General features: G+C 47.1%; 1 protein-coding gene across 8 annotated transcripts in view; it reads right to left on the bottom strand.

The window, feature by feature from the left end:
- Positions 1-370: 370 nt before the first annotated feature.
- TSC1 (TSC complex subunit 1) overlaps positions 371-17,667 on the bottom strand; it is a 31,786-nt gene continuing 14,489 nt past the window's right edge. For 6 of the 8 annotated variants that reach the window (XM_081846932.1, XM_081846933.1, XM_081846934.1 and 3 more), the window contains exons 9-22: positions 15,041-15,126; positions 13,940-14,060; positions 13,265-13,365; positions 11,759-11,831; positions 11,018-11,122; positions 9,463-10,060; positions 7,940-7,983; positions 6,414-6,580; positions 5,419-5,601; positions 5,188-5,298; positions 4,690-4,812; positions 3,664-3,851; positions 3,155-3,313; positions 371-2,591 (exon numbers count right to left, since the gene is read on the bottom strand). In XM_081846932.1, the coding sequence (XP_081703058.1) occupies positions 2,099-2,591; positions 3,155-3,313; positions 3,664-3,851; positions 4,690-4,812; positions 5,188-5,298; positions 5,419-5,601; positions 6,414-6,580; positions 7,940-7,983; positions 9,463-10,060; positions 11,018-11,122; positions 11,759-11,831; positions 13,265-13,365; positions 13,940-14,060; positions 15,041-15,126 (2,552 nt within the window). In that variant the 3' untranslated portion in view covers positions 371-2,098. The remainder of the gene's footprint in view (positions 2,592-3,154; positions 3,314-3,663; positions 3,852-4,689; positions 4,813-5,187; positions 5,299-5,418; positions 5,602-6,413; positions 6,581-7,939; positions 7,984-9,462; positions 10,061-11,017; positions 11,123-11,758; positions 11,832-13,264; positions 13,366-13,939; positions 14,061-15,040; positions 15,127-17,667) is intronic. The other 2 variants (XM_081846939.1, XM_081846938.1) reach the window with 2 other exon arrangements.

The raw sequence follows: 17,667 nt of genomic DNA on the forward strand, positions 1-17,667 counted from the left end.
AGCCTTAAAAAGCACATCTCCTTGACATCTGATGGGAGGGCATTCAACAGGGTGGGCGCCACTACTGAGAAGGCCCTCTGCTTGATTTCCTGTAGCTTCACTTCTCGCATTGTGGGAATCTCCAGAATGATGTGAGTTGTCACTCAATATCTGGGAGGGTTACACTTTCCTTAACCCTGCCTTGCTATGGTTAGAAAACCAATCCAGCTGTTCAGTAAAGTGCCCACTCTCTCGAACAAAAGGAGTTGGCTATTCTTATAATCACCAATCCAGTTTTGTTTCTGCACACTCCTTTTAACATTAGCCAGCCAGTATAGGTCCTCCAACAGGATCCTTTTATGATTTTACCTGCAAAAACCATTCAGTCTAATATAGTACAAAAGAATTCTTTTTATTTTTGTTCACAGTAAAACACAAGGAACTGCTGTGACATATTACAACATCCTAGCAAGGACAGCAAATTTTCATCCATTTGGGTTTTTTCCCCCCTTTAATTTACTCCTTTATCTTGAATTGCACCATTTCTTACTTACAATTTCATATTTACGGCATTTTACATTTTATAAATGTAAAATATTTACTTATACAAAGAGCAAGGCAGGAATCAATGTTAAATCTAAATAGAGAAATCGCTCTCTGACAAACGGTTAACTAAAAGCAGCCAGGTTTTTTGTTTCTTTGTTAAGGGAACAAAATAATTTCCAGCTTTACCACCGGGATCTTCCTGCATCCCCTTGCCTTTTCATGTGCTGCATTCATGATTCAAGAGATTTACTGAATGCTCCATAATTTCTGTGGTCCATGGTGCAGTGGGGAGAGAACATACTGGGAGATTCTGGCAGGTGATCATGTGCCCTTTTAGAGAAAAATGCTGTCTCTTTAAAAGAGAGAAGGCTCTCTCAACTGAAGGGGTACTTTTGCTGTTGAAAATAAAGCCCATTTTGCAAATGAACCACAAGGGGACAGTTTGCAAGGGGGGAGGACACAATATAGCCAATCCCACTGCTTTTAAATCAAGGGGGGGATTCAGAAGCATTCCCCACCCATAGAAATGTAAATAGGCCAACTTGGGGGGGGGCAGGGGGGCATCTGGGCAGACAATGAGAAACAGGACTACCACTCCTTAGGAAGGGGTGGAAGAGAAAAAAAATCAGCTCACCCTTTTCTCTTAAGACAGACACAGCAGCAAACACAAAGAAAAAATTGTCTCAGCTAAGGTGAGGCATTTGCTTTGCTGAGGAAGTTCTGCATCCACTGTACTAACCAGAAATCTCCACAGGACAGGTTTCCAACAGAAAAGCCTCAGCTTTCTTTTCCACTCAGGGTGGAAAAATAAACACCCACACAACTGGAGGTCAGCTCAGTACCATCTCATCCAGCAACAAAAGCAAATTTGTGGGGAGGGGAGATGAGAGAAAGAGGGTATGGTTTTCAATGCTGGAGGGGACTCTGTCTCATTTCACGGTTAGAGTGAAGTCCAGTCTATGCACAAAATGCAAAAAGTTGAGTGGGGGGGAATGGGGAGGGGGAAGGCTGAAGGCGGGGAAAAGACTGAGTTGCCATCATATTATAACACTTTGAGAAAAACAAATCCAGGGGTTTCTCAATAAGAGTAAGCCTGAGTTGCTTGCAGGAGGGGAGACAACAGATGCTTAGTTCTCCAGATGAGCACACCCCGAGTATTCCTTGGGGGAGGCTCTGCTCCATATTGCACACAAGTTCATTTAAACCAACCTCTCAGCAGGGGGGCAGGGCAAGAAAAATGTGGATGGGCTGACAAAAAGTTTGGAGAAATCCTAGCTGCTGCTGCTGTTGCTGCGTCAAAGTGTGTACTACACAGTGGCTTCAAGAGGGACAGAAGTGTTTCAGGGAAGGCCTTGACTGATCACCTACACTTCTAGACCCAGAAACTCTGCCATCCCATAAACCCACTTGGGGCAAACAAGTCCAACAAAAGAACTGCTGCCTGTGTAAGCTGGTAGGGTGCTGGACTGACAAAACCCAAAAGCTTTTAGTTAAATTGGGCAGCCACACCTCCCTGTTCTATGCCAAAAATATGAAAATGTTAATACTGATTTTGATTATCCTTTCCTCATTTCTAGCTATGGCCATGAGATTCATTGTAATCCATGATATGAAGCTGTCCAACATTGGCGTCCTGGGTTCTGGGGGAGGGAGGGAGTTCCTCGGGGCTAGGGGAGGGTGCCTGGGCTGCCTCCGTGACCTCCAGGCTGGGATCTTTGCAGGTCTTCAAAGGTTCACAAACGTTGCCAACGGCTACCCCATCCTCATTGCAGTGACCCTTGCTCTTGTTGTGGAACAGCTCTTGGGCCTTCATCCCTAGGAAACTCTCAGAGCTTGGGAAGGAGCCCACTGTGGGGGGGACACTGCCAGAGGAGGGCTCCAGCAATGCAGACGACTCCCTGCGGTTGTTGAGCTGCCCAGTGCGCTGGCTGGGCCTCTCAGGGGTGGACATCTCGCTGCTGCTGCCCCGGGTGCTGGGAGGTTCAGTCTCACTGCTACATTCCAGCGGTTCCTCACTGTGTCCCACAGTAGGGTCAGCACTGCTTTCGTTTGCTCCAGGCAGCCTGCTGCAGGGGAGGCGGGGGAGGGGAGAGAGACAGGTCAGCCCAAGTGACCAAAGGTTTGCCTTCAGAAGCAGCAGCACATGGGCTGGAAACTGCCCCACCTACCCAAAGATTTCACTCCCCCTACATAAGAACAGCCTGCTGGATCAGACCACTGGCCCATCTAGTCCAGCATCCTGTTCTCAGTTAGTGAAACTTAGCCAGTGTGGTATAGTGGTTAGAGTGCCAGACTAGGAGCTGGGAAAGCAAGATTTTAATACCACCCCCCTTAGCCATGAAGCTCACTGGGAGACCTTGGGGCAGTTTCTCAGCCTAGCTTACCTCATAGAGTTGTTGTGAGGGGAGAACTATATAAGCCACATTGAGCTCCTTGCAGGAAAGGGTGGGGTGGGGTTATAAATGCAATGAAGAATAGACCCATGTGTCAAACCCATTAATTTCAATGGGTCTAACTCTGAATATGACAAATGTTGGCTGCAACCCCTAAGCTCTGAAAGCCTGCCTCAGACATAAATTGTTTATTATGAGCAGCCAGCAAGCCTCACAGCTGCACATGGCCCCTTTACCTTTCATTGGATTCAGCTTGTTCCACCTTGTTTTCTTCACGGTTGCTCAACAGCCGTTCATTCTGCACTTGGCCATGCAGACTCAATATCTCCACCTCAAACAGCTGCGTAATATTTTTCTGCATTTTGTACCAGCCCTCAGCTGCTTGGAGTTGGAAACTAAAAAAAGGAAAGAAACCTGTGTCTGGATTTTATGTCATTACATTTCCCCTCTGTGTACAAAAGCATTTCTCTTTCAAGGGGGGAAAAGAGGTATTCCCCTCCAGGCTATGGTCACATTCACCCCATACATTTACAGTACTATAAACTACTTTAAAGAGCCACAGCTTTCCCCACAGAATCCTGGGAGCTGGAGTTTCTGCAGGATGCTGTGAGTTGTTAGGAGACCTTTGCTTGCCTCAAAGACCTAACATTCCTGGAAGTTGACTTGAGTGAAATTGGGATTTGGGGGAGGCCTCTGTACTCCCTTGCTTGGTAAAATGAGCTGAAGGGCGGGGGGGGGGGGTTACCTGGCTTGGATTTTAACATCTTCCAAGTATTTCTTCTGCTCCAACAAGAGGTGGTCCCTCTTTGCAAGCTGATATTCCAGTTCGCCTATTCGCTTCTGAGACGCCTCCAGCTCCTGGCTCTGCTGCTGAATGCAGTAATGTGCTTTCTCCAGTTCTTTCTGAAAGGCCATCTGCAGGCATTCCACTTCCTGGAAGATGCAGGGGGTTAAATAAAGCTAAATGATTGTAGACGGGACAAGAGAAGACTGAGAGGGAACAAGAGAGGCCAGGCAGAATTATGACAGAACTAATTAAGTAATAGCTGCTTTTGACCTTGGGTCTGGGTTTAGCGAAACCACTAACTCATCGTAGGCGCTGGCAAAGGATGCCTGGGGTTCAATTCAACCCTATCATTCTTCCTAGAGGTGTGAGATTCTCAGGTGTTGAAATATTGGCAAGTATTTTTTAAATCTCCCCAGCCACAGATAATTTGATGAAAATTGAAATGTCTGCCATCATTTTCTTATTGGAAATAAATATTACTACTGTACTTCTTTAAGTACATGCTTTTTTCAAAGTATGCAGGGTTCAAAGTAGTGCAGCAGTGGCTAACCTATGGTCCTCCCAGCTGCAGGCCTGTCTGTAGCTGCCATCATCCCTGATCGGTGGGGCTAAGAGGGGTCCAACAACATCTGAAGCACCCAATCTATTGATCTGATGCATGCTCATTTGCAAAACTAGGCTTTATTTCAAAGACCCAGTTTGGCACCAACACCCCACACGTGCATTTGTGCACACACACACAGGCTTAAAATGTCAATGACACCCCTCTGGAGGCTTCACCTGGGGTAAAAAACCTGGCTAGTGCCCCCCCCCCCATTGGTAGCTATGGCACTGATTAACTCCCCAGCACCCCTGACCATAAGGCCACACTGGCTGAGATTCATGAATGCTGGAGTCCAGCGGCATCTGCAGGGCCAGCCTGTTGTGTTTGCCCAATGTGAGCCACAAGCAACACTGCTGGCACACATCTCTCCTGAGGCATACCTTAGTTGTGCCAGCCTGCTTGTGCTGAAGCTGTTTCAAACACAACTCTTTCATCTCCCCAAAGACTAGGAGTTGCCTGTTCAACATCTCCATCTGCTGTTGGGCCGACTCACAGTTAGAAAGCTTAAAAGAGAAAGTTTTAGTTAGAGACTACACAGTTATCTTTTTTAAAAAGTACTGCTTATACCAGAAGATGGGGAACCTGCTGCCCTTCATGTTTATTTTGTATTAAATTTATATAACACCCTTCATTCAAAGATCACAGGGCTGCTCACAACACAAAATGCATACTAAAACAAAAACAAACCAATAGACGCCCCCTCCCACACGTTACTGGACTCCAACTCCCACCAGCCCCAACCACACACACAAACAAACACAGAGCAGGGTCCACAATACTGGGATGCAGCTGGAAGAAGTCTTATTGAAACCAAGGACACACACCTATGCACACAAAATAGGGGAAGTGGGAACCCCACAGGAAAATTTAGCTCTTACCTTCTGAGAAACCTGGCTCAGCAACAATTCCGTGTGACACATCTTGCTGCTGGTCGTGTTCAACTCCAGCCGCAGGCCTGCGATGATTTTGTGGCAGTCTTCCAGTCTGATCTTGTAAAAAGAAACCCAAACAATATTAGTGAAGCTGGTTAGTGGCACCATATCCTTGGGAGACACCCACCCCTGCTCTTGCCGGCCCCAACCCCCAACTCAGAGAGTCACTTCTTATACCTTCAGTTCCTGGCTGTGATTATAATACTCTTCCCGTTCCTGCTGCAACTGGCGGATCTGGCTGTGGAGCCGAGCCATGAGCATGTCGTGTTCCTCCTGGAACTTGCAGAACTTGGCCTGCTCCATCTTCAGGCTGAGCTTCAGGACTTGGATGTCCTTCTCCTGGAGCCTCAGCTGGTCTTTCTGCCAGGAAGCAGAGACCAGTCAAATGGGCCCACTTCAAATAAGGGCAAGTTTTGTCAAACGCAAAGTGTAAATGTGTTTATACCATGCCTGCTGCATGTCAGTAGGTCTGTATTTTATTTCATAGAATCTATACATTGTTTAAAAGCCTCAAAGCAGTTTGCAAAAAAAAAAAAAGATGAAACAACAAAATCAAAGAATAGAATCAATAATTTAAGACTTTTCAAAAGTTAAAATAACTCAAAACTCGAAACAGATTAAAACTCATACCAATTTTCTAAATATCTGGGTAAAGGTTAAACGTTTTAAGCACAGTCTCCAGCCATGCAGAAACGCTCAAGGAAGCCACAAAGCAGAGTTGGTGAAAGGCACGGCCTGGAAATACAGTGGTACCTCAGGTTAAGTACTTAATTCGTTCCAGAGGTCTGTACTTAACCTGAAACTGTTCTTAACCTGAAGCACCACTTTAGCTAATGGGGCCTCCCACTGCCGCCGTGCAATTTCTGTTCTCATCCTGAAGCAAAGTTCTTAACCCGAGGTAGTATTTCTGGGTTAGTGGAGTCTGTAACCTGAAGCGTATGTAACCTGAAACATATGTAACCTGAAGTGTATGTAACTTGAAGCGTATTTAACCCGAGGTACCACTGTATGGGGCAATGTGTGAGAATTATGGGGGCCACATAAGAAAGTCTTCGAATCCTGCACTTCACTCCCAGACCCAAAGTTGCCTTCCGTCCCCCTTCCCCAGTAGTAACACAGCAGGTGGAAAACTGCCTGCAGTGAAGGGGCTCCCTGTAGAAACCTTGACTCACCATGGCAGCATTGTGTTCCTCCAGAGCCGTCACCTTTATCACTTTGCGCAGGAGCCGCCGGTTTCGCAGCGCGTGCTGCTGCCTCTTGAAGCGCTCATACAACAGTTCGTTGTGCAGCAAGAGGAGCTGGATTCTGAGAACACTGAAATCATCTGGTGCAGGAGCACCTGAGGGGAAGGCAGAAAGAAGACGATGGAATGCAAAGATGCTGGCCTAAGACACCTTGCAAACAGGACACACAACCAAGGCTGCATACACACAATATATGTGAGGCACATGGGCTTCCCCTGAAGAATCCTGGGAACTGCAGTTTACCCCTGGGTAGAGCTACAATTCCCAGCACCCTTAAACTAAAGTTCCTCCTCCTAAAGGATTACATCTGCAGCTCAGGAATAAGAACGTAAGAAAAGCCTGTTGGATCAGGCCAACGGCCCATCTGGGCCAATATTCTGTACTCACAGTAGCCAGCTAGACACCTGTATGAAACCTGCAAGCAGAATTTGAGCGCAACAGCACTCTCTCCTCCTGTGGTTTCCAGGAGCCAGTGTGGTGTAGTGATTAAGAGCAGTGGGCTCATAATCTGGTGAACCGGGTTCGCTTCCCTGCTCCTCCACATGCAGGTGCTGGGTGACCTTGGGCTAGTCACACTTCTCTGAAATCTTTCAGCCTCACTCATCTCACAGAGTGTTTGTGGTGGGGGAGGAAGGGAAAGGAGAATGTTAGCTGCTTTGAGACTCCTTAAGGGGAATGAAAGGCAGGGTATTAAGTCCAAACTCTTCTTCTTATTCAGAAACATTGATGCTTCTAACTGTGGGGGCAGAGCATAGCCATAAAAGCTAACTGCCATCAATAGTCTTATCCTTGATGAATTGGTCTAATTCTCTTTTAAAGCCCTTTATGTTGGTGACCATCACTGCCTCTTGTGGAAGTGAGTTCCATGGTTTAACTGTGCTGTGTGAAGGAAAACTATTTGTTTTGCATCTGCTGACATTCAGCTTCAATGGATGTCCACAAGTTATGGAAAAACTACTCTCTATCCACTTTCTCCATGCTATGTATAACTTCTATCATGTTGCCTCTTACTCGCCTTTTCTCTAAGCTAAAATGTCCTAAATGCTCCAACGTTTCTTCATAGGGGAGACGACTGTCCAATCCAGTCTTAGAGATGGATGTCCAAGCATTGCCCATAGCATAAAGCACCTTCAACCAGGTTGGTGTGTGCTTTGCAGCCCTGTTTTGGAAAAGTATGATCTGGCCAGTTTTCCCATGTTCTGGTTAACATCTAGGTTAAATGCCACTGCACTCAGGTTCACGAAGTCTATGAAGAAACTGCAATGGATTACCAGATGCCAGTGAATAGAGGATATACCATTTACACTCTTGGAAGCTATCGAGCACCATCAAATGCAAGATGCCAGTGCAGTGAGGAAAGATGCACAGCAGCTTGATACAAAAGCTGAGCAAATTTTTGCTCCAACACATGGATTAAAATACATGCCTCAAAAAACAAACAAACAACCTCTTACCTCCAAAGTGAGTCCAGTCAGCTGATTTGCTTAACAAAGGTAATCTGAGGAACAAATAAGAATGGTGGGTTTTCTGGATTGCAGTAAAAATGTTTTTTTTTTTAAAGCAACAACAAACCCCAGGTGGTTTCAAGCATCACCCTACTGCTCTCACTGTCCTAAGGTACAGGACTACGTGAGTGACCAATTACACCAATGTAGTGGTAAATTTGGGATGCAGGTGGCGCTGTGGTCTAAACCACTGAGCCCAGGGGCTTGCCGATTAGAATGCTGGCGGTTCGAATCCCCGCGACGGGGTGAGCTCCCGTTTCTCTGTTCCAGCTCCTGCCAACCTAGCAGTTCAAAAGCACACCAAAGAGTGCAAGTAGATTATTAATAGGTACCGCTCTGGCGGGAAGGTAAACGGCGTTTCTGTGCACTGTTCTGGTGTCGGTATTCCATTGCGCCAGAAGCGGCTTAGTCATGGTGGCCACATGACCCGGAAAAACTGTCTGCGGAGCGGACCAATGCCAGCTCCCTCAGCCTGTAAAGCGAGATGAGCGCCGCAACCCCAGAGTCGTTCAAAACTGGACTTAAATGTCAGCGGTCCCTTTACCTTACGTGGGAAATGTAGCAATTAGCAAGCCATAATTTTTTTTTTTAAAAAAAGGCAAAAAATCAGAGCAAGTTCTTAAAGTGGAGCATGCAGGTTATATGCACTGTTTTGCCAAGCTCTACATAATGTGATTAAGATTTTGAATTGTTTGGCAAAGGGGGGGGGGGGGAGCTGTGCTGAAGGAGACCAGAGGATGAGAGGAAGGTCACACAGCTATTTCCAAGCTTTCCACAGCCCCATCCCATTTTTCCAAGAGCCACATGCCAATGGTGGGGCCAGAGGCAAAACTGGGCAGGGCAACAAATGAACCTCAGTGGTGGCTCCCCCTTTATGGAACAGTCACACCCCGGGAAGTATGCCTAGAATAGCACTATTTTATTTTAGGTGACAAGGCAAAAACATTCTTATTCAAATAGGCCTTTGGATCTTAGCTTTTTGCTCATATTTTAGTGAGGTTGATTTGGATTTTTTTTATATGTTACTTGCATATTTCAGGGTTTTGTTTGTTTGTTCTTTTGTAAGTAGTTTAGCATTTCTTTTTTCCTGAAAAAAGGTAACTAGAGGATAGAGATTGTTGTATGTAGAAACTAGCCTACTGTATACATAACACACACACACACACACACACACACACACACACACACTTTTCTACAGCAGGCTAGTTTCTACATACTACACTCTCTACCCTCTGTTCAGACAATTAAGAGGCACCATCGGCATTCTGGTCATGCAAAAACACTCAAGGAGGGCAGTGGCCCAGGGAGCATTTGGGGGCGGGGAGAGAACCAGAGTGCCCTGGAGAGTTGCATTTGGCCCCAAGGCCTCAGAATTACAGGGAACAGACGAGTAACTTGAAACAGTGATTCAGTCCTGTTCTTGTCACCACACTAGCTCCAGCCTTAAGAATACAAGCTCTGCCGTCACTTACTGGTCAAGCCGTTTGCTGTGGGCATCTGCTCCATGCTGTATGAGCCGATCCAGCATTTCCAAGGGGGATGGGGAGGAAGAGTTCACATTGTCGTGACCTGCGTTGACATTCCTGAGAAGCTCTTCTGTCTTCTTGCTTACAAAATGGTAGGCGGTCTTTGGCAAAGCCACTTCGAAGAGGTGCTCGTAATCAGGGGGCTGCTCATCCCCAAACCCCATCCACTTGCGTGCAGGAATCTTGCAAGGGCTAGGGGCAACAATGTTTGACTCCAGAGACACCTGGCTTTGCTGGTGACCAGAAGGATGATTCTCGGAGTATCGGCCGGGTAGGTCAATAGGCGTGAAGGTTTGCTTAGGCATATCCAGTGACCTTTTCAGCCCAGATTGGGCCACACTTGGTGTCGATGCTGCAAGGGGTGACAACGCCAGGGGCTTGGAGTCCAGGTTATGCCCCTGTGAACTTGAGGCAGCCAGCTGGGATTTCTTTGAGCTGGGGAGACCCTCATTCAGGCGATAGAAAGGGGAGTCAAAACCTCCCCGGGGCACCACAGGTTCCGCGTCTGCTGTGGTGATCTCTGAGATCTCTTTTGATATGGCATCTAAGGGCAGAGAAAAGCAAAGTGTGGATGGATCAGACATGCTGCCCTATATTTGCTCATCAGTGGCAGGAAATCCACCCGCCTTAGCTGCTGTTGCAAAAGGTGGAGCACTGAAAATAATTTAACCTTCTGGTGTTATCACTCCTTGAGGAATCACTTTGTTATTAGGGTGAGACCTGCCAGGGCAGATTCTATGCCAAGACAATACATACTCCAAATAAAGAAAACACTTGGGATTCTGTAACTATGTACGTTGATTCGAGTATTTCTTTTTTTAAAAAAAGTTTTTTCAGGACAAAATGCCACATTTGGTATTTTGCAGAATTTATTTTGGGTTTGCTAAGCATGTGGCAGTGAAGCTCTAGCCCCTTGGCAGTCCTGTTCAGGCAGCCCAATAGCTTTCTGAGATTTCAGCAGGCATTGCCCTACATACTTTCAACAGTCTCTTTGCAGCCATGACGGATAGAAACTTGACAGCAGAAGCTGCTTTAAACCAAGTCTGCCCACTGGCTCATCTAGTTCAGTACTGTCCAAACTGAGCAGCAGCAGCAGCAGCAGCAGCAGCAGCAGGCTTTCCAGACAGCGAACCTTTACAAAGCCCTACCTGGAGACGTTGGTGGATTGAAGCAGGGACCTTCCGCATGCAAAGCAGATGCTCTACTACTTGTTTTCAAAAGAGAGATTTCTTCAAGCAGCTGAAGCTGGTGCCTAACTAAGTTCTGCATTCCCCAGGGAAACCATGACACGTGCACACACACATACTGCCCTGCCCATGCCTAAACTGCTAGTCTATAAAAAGACTGTTTTCATCCGGCTCCTACCCAAAGCTGGACAGAGGCATACAATTCCCTCTGGAGCCACACAAGGTGAGATCCCAACAAGCAGACTCATGAGCACAGAGTCTACCCTCTTGGCCATGATGTTCTTGAACTTCCCAACGCCCCCCTACCCCATTACCTTCCTCTCGGTCCTTCTCACCACTGTCTTGAGAAGAGGCCTCCAGGTCACCCAAGATGCCAGGAAGGTCACTTAAAGTTACCAAACTTTTACTGCTGTGAGAATCTTTTATGGGAGGGGGGGGGGGAGAGAGAGAGAGAGAGAGAGAGAGAGAAAGAAAACAAAATATTTTAACTTGTTTGCTATGGCAAACATTGTTGCAATGCAAGTTCAAACCACACCAAAAGGCCTCTTCTCCAAACTATCACAAAATTTGGCTGTACCCACACACACTCTGGAAGAACTTCCACACTTAGACTGCCATCTAATGAACTAGCAGAGACATGATGTGAAAATGACACTCCCAATTTGTAAGAGATGATAGAGGATAAAGATTTAGGACAGGGGTCAGCAACCTTTTTCAGCCATGGGCCAGTCCACTGTCCCTCAGACCATGTGGTGGGCCGGACTATATTTTTTTTGGGGGGGGGGGGATGAACAAATTCCTATGCCCCACAAATAACCCAGAGATGCATTTTAAATAAAAGCACACATTCTACTCATGTAAAAACACCAGGCAGGCCCCACAAATAACCCAGAGATGCATTTTAAATAAAAGGAAACATTCTACTCATGTATAATCATGTTGATTCCCAGACCGTCCTGGGGGCCGGATTGAGAAGGCGATTGGGCTGCATCTGGCCCCCGAGCCTTAGGTTGGTGACCTCTGATTTAGGAGGTAGGAATTCAGGTGAAGCTTACCAACAGCTTGAGAACTTTGGGTGATGTTTGGCTGTCGGGACAACGAAGACCTTGCGGGATTGGTTCTGCCCTCCTAGAAGAGAGCAAGAATTCCATGCAACAGACACATCTCCATCACAATGCTTCACATGTTCCCCAAAACCAAACAGAAAAGGAACACCCCCAACACACACACCCCAATTAAAACCAGGACCACCAAGAGTGTGTGCAAGGGAAAATATAATACATGTTTTCTGGAGGAGCTTCCCTCATATACCCAAGTCACTGCTCCGGGTGTGCCTCCTCCAAGGGCAGGTAATTCAGCCCCTGCATAGGAATGAACTGACAAAATGACTGCCCCCCACAAGCCAAGACTGATGGGAAAGAAGGAGACTCAGCAGCAAGTATGGTGTAGAGTGCCCAACTAAGACCCAGGAGACCAGTGTTCGAATCCCTACTCAGCCATGAAGCCCACTGGGTGATCACAGGCCCATCACCGCCTCTCAGTATAACCACCTCACAGTGTTGTTGTGGGGAAGAACCATGTACATTACCATGAGCTTCTTGAAGAAAAGATGGGCTGTTAATATAGGCGTCCACCCACTTATGTCTTTACATTCTGGGCCCTGGTGCACACAAGCAAAATTGTGTAAAGTGGGGTTCACCCTCTAAAAAGCCTCGAAATACCTACTTTCCCCTGCTCTCCAGATCTCTTTCCTGCTCTTTCTCCAATCCAGACCAAAATATCTAGAGCTGAAGCTCTGAGGCTGGCTGGAGGCTGGAGAATGTGTGGGAAAGCGGTAGTGGCTGCTGCTGTGCTACCCTGTGTGTCAACTGTTAGGTGGGGAGGCTGATCAGCCTAAACAAAGCCCCACTGGGCCTCCAGTCTCTTCCTCCACCCTCACTGTATCTCCTTTTTTGTAAGGGAGGGACTCTCCAGCTCTCTCTCATTTCCTGGTATGATTCTATTTATTAATTTCCTGGTGCCATGCATATGCAAGGGCACACGTTAGTAGAACATGTATGTGGGGAGGCGGGGAATGCCTGTAAGTCTTGCAAAGAAACAGCAAGTAGCCTCCTACCTAAAGTAGAGTTCTTTGGACAAGGCTATGCAGACTTCAGACTGGTCAGAGCTAGTAATGTCCCCCCCCCCCTTTTTATAACAACTAGATTTCAAAGTTGTATGAAGCAAAACCAGGTGGAAGGAACATACGGTTTAAAATTAAACAAGAGGATGCCTCTTGAGTAGTGGAATTAGTTTTCAGAACCAGCACTGTACGCAAAGTCCTTTCATCCAAAAGTCCACTCCATGGTTAGTCCCACTCCATGGTTAGCTTTATTCATTTCAGCACCATAATGTAGGGTGGGGAAAATCATGTTATGGTTGCTTCTGATGAACTGGGAAGCAGAATCACCTTGAAAGTCTCATAAAAGACAGCCATAATCAATTACTTTTTAAATCTGCTCATAGGCCAAGTTCAAAAGTGGAATCCCCATTTTGCCAAGCATTATCAATTTTGACGGTACCTTTTTGGGAGGTGCAGTGGAAACTGAAACATGAGCAACTTCTTCTGAACTGCATGAGGGAGGTGGGGAGATGGCAGTTTCTGGGCGGGCACCTTTCTCGGCTGTTTAAAAGAAATACAGGAAAAAAAATATTCCCTTACAAATGTTAATGCAATGACCCTTTTTTTAAAGCAAGGGTTGGGGAGAGCACTTTTCAGCTTCCCAAGGACTATGCTCCCACATGGGCAAACATTCTAGGTGTCGTGTCCCAGTGGTGGGCAGGACCAGAGGCCAAAAGTAGGTAGAGCAAAGTTAACTCTTTACCTTTGTACCACAGGTTATGTACCAGCCATACAGAATTTAAGAGGTTTCTATACACCCACATATATCTCTCTTCCCACCAAACACACTCACCTCTATCCATCCTCCAGTCAGGCAACCAAGGGTATATTCTGGCCAACCAAAAGTACTCAAAGAGGGCACAGAGCAAGGCTGCTGGGGCACACCTAGGAAAAGGCCCAAGGGCCAAACAGAGAGGCCAAAAGGGCCACTTTGGGCCCCCACGTATGAGAGTTTAGAGGCTTCAGGGGCTTGTGCAATAATGTCACAGGCCAATGGTTTGGCACTTAACTAGTTTTTGTTGCTGACAAACCTGCCAGGGTGCTGAAAAGAAAACCCCAATATGGCTGGCCCTACCTGGTATGTTAAAGGTCCTGTTGAGAGTCTGGGCTGTGGTATAAGGTGTCTCCAAAACAATTCCAGGGGAGTGGGGGGGAGTGGTCATGCCACAAGCAACGGCAGGGCTCCAGAAGGTCACCTGGAAAAAGAGTGGCAGGGTTTTTCCCAGTGTACCCAATAGAAAGGAGGGAAAATCAGACCTCCTGCATCCACTTTCAGTGCCATCACCACTTTAAACTTCCATCTCTGTTCCAGTCTTCACCAACCTGGTGTACCCTCCAGATGCTTTGGGCTCCCAACTCCCATTGACAAGGCTGGGGGGCTGATGGGAGCATGTCATCAACTAGGGCAGCAAGGCAAGAGCATTTTAATCCGACACTGCCTGCCGGTGTGGTTTTGCGCCCCATTTAAGGCATTGGTATCAATTTTTTGTTAGTCAGTCAGTCTTGGTATCAAATTAAATAAAGCCCTGTATGGCTATAGACTCAAGTCTCTGCAGAAGCACCTTCTACAAGGCCAACCAACTCAATCATTAACTTTGACTGGTGTGTGTGTCTGCTCATTGACGCTGCTAGGATTTGCGATTCAAGGATGCATAACAGGGCCTTCTCTGTGGTGGCACCCAAGCTTTGGAACTCCCAATAGAGGAAGCTGCCATACACTGAAGTCAGACCATGCAGTCAATCTAGCTCAGTACTATGAAGACTGACTGACAGTGACTCTCTCAGGGGAATCAGACACGTCTTTCTCAGCCCTATCTGGAGATGCCGGGGATTGAACCTGGGACCTTCTGCATGGCAAAGCCGGTGTTCCAACACTGAGCTGGGGCCCTTCCTCATAGCTCCCTTCTAGAGCACTGATTGTCCTCCTCACTTTTTACACTGAGACACAGTTTGAGGATGCTCTTGTTTTCCCAGGGCTTTACAGATTTGAGATTTTAATTGGCTTAATGCTCTACCGCTGCGAGTGATCAGTATTTATGGCTTATGCATTCTTTCATTTGATGTATTTTGTTCTGTTATCTTTTATTATACATTTACCTGAGATATTTCTGGAGAACAATTCATAACTGTAACCAGTAAAAGAAAAATGTAACAGTCACAACACAAGCAGGGTTACCTGCTCAGTTGCCAGAAACGAGGACTGAAACTTCGAGATCTGAGGTAGCTGCCCTTGCATTCGTGACAGCCGAGAAGTTGGTGTTCCTGTATTTTTTATTAAAGAAAATGGAGAAATAAAGGGTAAAGGGGAATTATTTCTCCCAAAATTAATAAAGCTGTATAAAAATTATTTCATATCCAGCAGGATTCCCCCTCCCAAAATTTGTAGACTGTGTGTGTGTGTGTATATATATGTGTATGTCTCTATGTGTGTGTCTTTATGTATGTGTCTAAATACATACACACACACACACACACACACACACACAAACTTGGAATGCTATAAAAAATGAGGCATTAGGAACATAGGAAGATGCTGCATCATCATCATTTATTTATACCCCGCTCTGGGTGGCTTCCAACAAAATATTAAAATACAATATTTTATTAAACATTAAAAGCTTCCCTAAACAGGGCTGCCTTCAGCTGTCCTCTAAAAGTATAGTAGTTGTTGTTCTCTTTGACATCAGGGGGGAGGGCGTTCCGCAGGGCGGGTGCCACTACCGAGAAGGCCCTCTGCCTTGTTCTCTACAACTTGGCTTCTCGCAGTGAGGGAACCGCCAGAAGGCCCTCGGTGCTGGACCTCAGTGTCTGGGCAGAACAATGGGGGTGGAGACGCTCCTTCAGGTATACTGGACCAAGGCCATTTAGGGCTTTAAAGGTCAGCACCAACACTTTGAATTGTGCTCGGAAACGTACTGGGAGCCAGTGTAGGTCTTTCAAGACCAGTGTTATATGGTCTCGGCAGCCGCTCCCAGTCATCAGTCTAGCTGCTGCATTCTGGATTAGTTGTAGTTTCCAGGTCACCTCCAAAGGAAGCTCCACCTAGAGCGCATTGCAGAAGTCCAAGCGAGAGATAACTAGAGCATGCACCACTCTGGCCAGACAGTCTGCGGGCAGGTAGGGTCTCAGCCTGCGTACCAAATCGAGCTGATAAACAGCTGCCCTGGACACAGAATTGACCTGCGCCTCCATGGACAGTTGTGAGTCGAGAATAACTCCCAGGCTGTGCACCTGGTCCTTCAGGGGCAGAGTTACCCCATCCAGGACCAGGGAGTCCTCCATACCTGCCCGCCTCCTGTCCCCCAAAAACAATACTTCTGTCTTGTCAGGATTCAACCTCAATCTGTTAGCTGCCATCCATCCTCCAATCGCCTCCAGACACTCACAAAGGACCTTCACCGCCTTCATTGGTTCTGATTTAAAAGAGAGGTAGAGCTGGGTATCATCCGCATACTGATGAAAACCCAGCCCAAACCCTCTGATGATCTCTCCCAGCAGCTGCATGTAGATGTTGAAAAGCATGGGGGAGAGGACAGAACCCCGGGGCACCCCACAAGTGAGAGCCCAAGGGTCTGAACACTCATCCCCCACCACCACTTTCTGAACACAGCCCAGGAGAAAGGAGCGGAACCACTGTATAACAGTGCCCCCAGCTCCCAGCCCTCTAGATGGTCCAGAAGGATGTTATGGTCAATGATGTCAAAAGCTGCTGAGAGATCCAGCAGAACTAGGAAACAGCTCTCACCTTTGTCCCTAGCCCGCCAGAGATCATCGACCAGTGCGACCAAGGCAGTTTCAGTCCCATGATGAGGCCTGAATCCCGACTGGAAGGGATCCAAATGGTCCGCTTCTTCCAGGAGTGCCTGGAGTTGTTCAGCAACCACTCGCTCAATCACCTTGCCCAAGAATGGAAGATTTGAGACTAGGCGATAGTTGGCCATATTGGCCGCATCTAAAGATGTTTTTTTAAGAAGCGGTTTGATAACCACCTCTTTTAGCAGGTCTGGGAAGGCTCTCTCACAGAGAGAAGAATTCACCACCCCGCAAAGCCCATCGCCCAGCCCTTCCCGGCTAGCTTTTATAAGCCAGGAATGGGCAAGGATCAAGGAGACAGGTGGTTGGTTTCACTCATCCAAGCAGCCTGTCCACATCCTCGGAGGTAACAGATTGGAACTGATCCCACGCAACTTGACTAGACAGGACTCTAGTATTCTCCCACCCCGGCCCTGCTCCCATGGTGGAGTCTACCTCTTCCCGAATCTGAGTGACTTTATCTGCAAAAACACCGTGCAAAATCATTGCAGGAGATCATGTGGCCCGTACTGGGCCCCGATGTAGCAGGTGGTTTCGCTAAATTGCGAACCACCTGAATTGCGAACTACCTGAAAGAGTCTCCTGATGCTGTTTTCTGCAAATACAATAGAGGCGGTGAAGAAAGTCTTCTTCGCCGTCGCTACCGCCACTTGGTAGGCTCGACATTGAGCTCTAACCCGTGTCTGGTCAGCTTCAGAATGAGTTATCCGCCACCAGCGCTCTAGCCGTCTCAGCGATTGTTTCATTGCCCTCAGCTCCATGGAAAATCATGGGGCTGTCCGGGCTCCATGCAATCGGAGAGGGCGCTTCGGAGCAAAACAGTCAAAAGCCCTGGTTATCTCCACATTCCAGCGGGCCACCAGGAAATCAGCTGAAAGGCCATCAACATGGGATAAAACATCCCCTGAACTGCATACACAGTTCATTGTTTTATCTAGCTCAGTATTGTCTACACAGACTACCAGGAGCACTCAAAGACTTCAGAAAATG

This window comes from Podarcis erhardii (genome assembly GCF_964252035.2).
Source record: "Podarcis erhardii genome assembly, chromosome: Z".
Taxonomy (NCBI): Eukaryota; Metazoa; Chordata; class Lepidosauria; order Squamata; family Lacertidae; genus Podarcis; species Podarcis erhardii.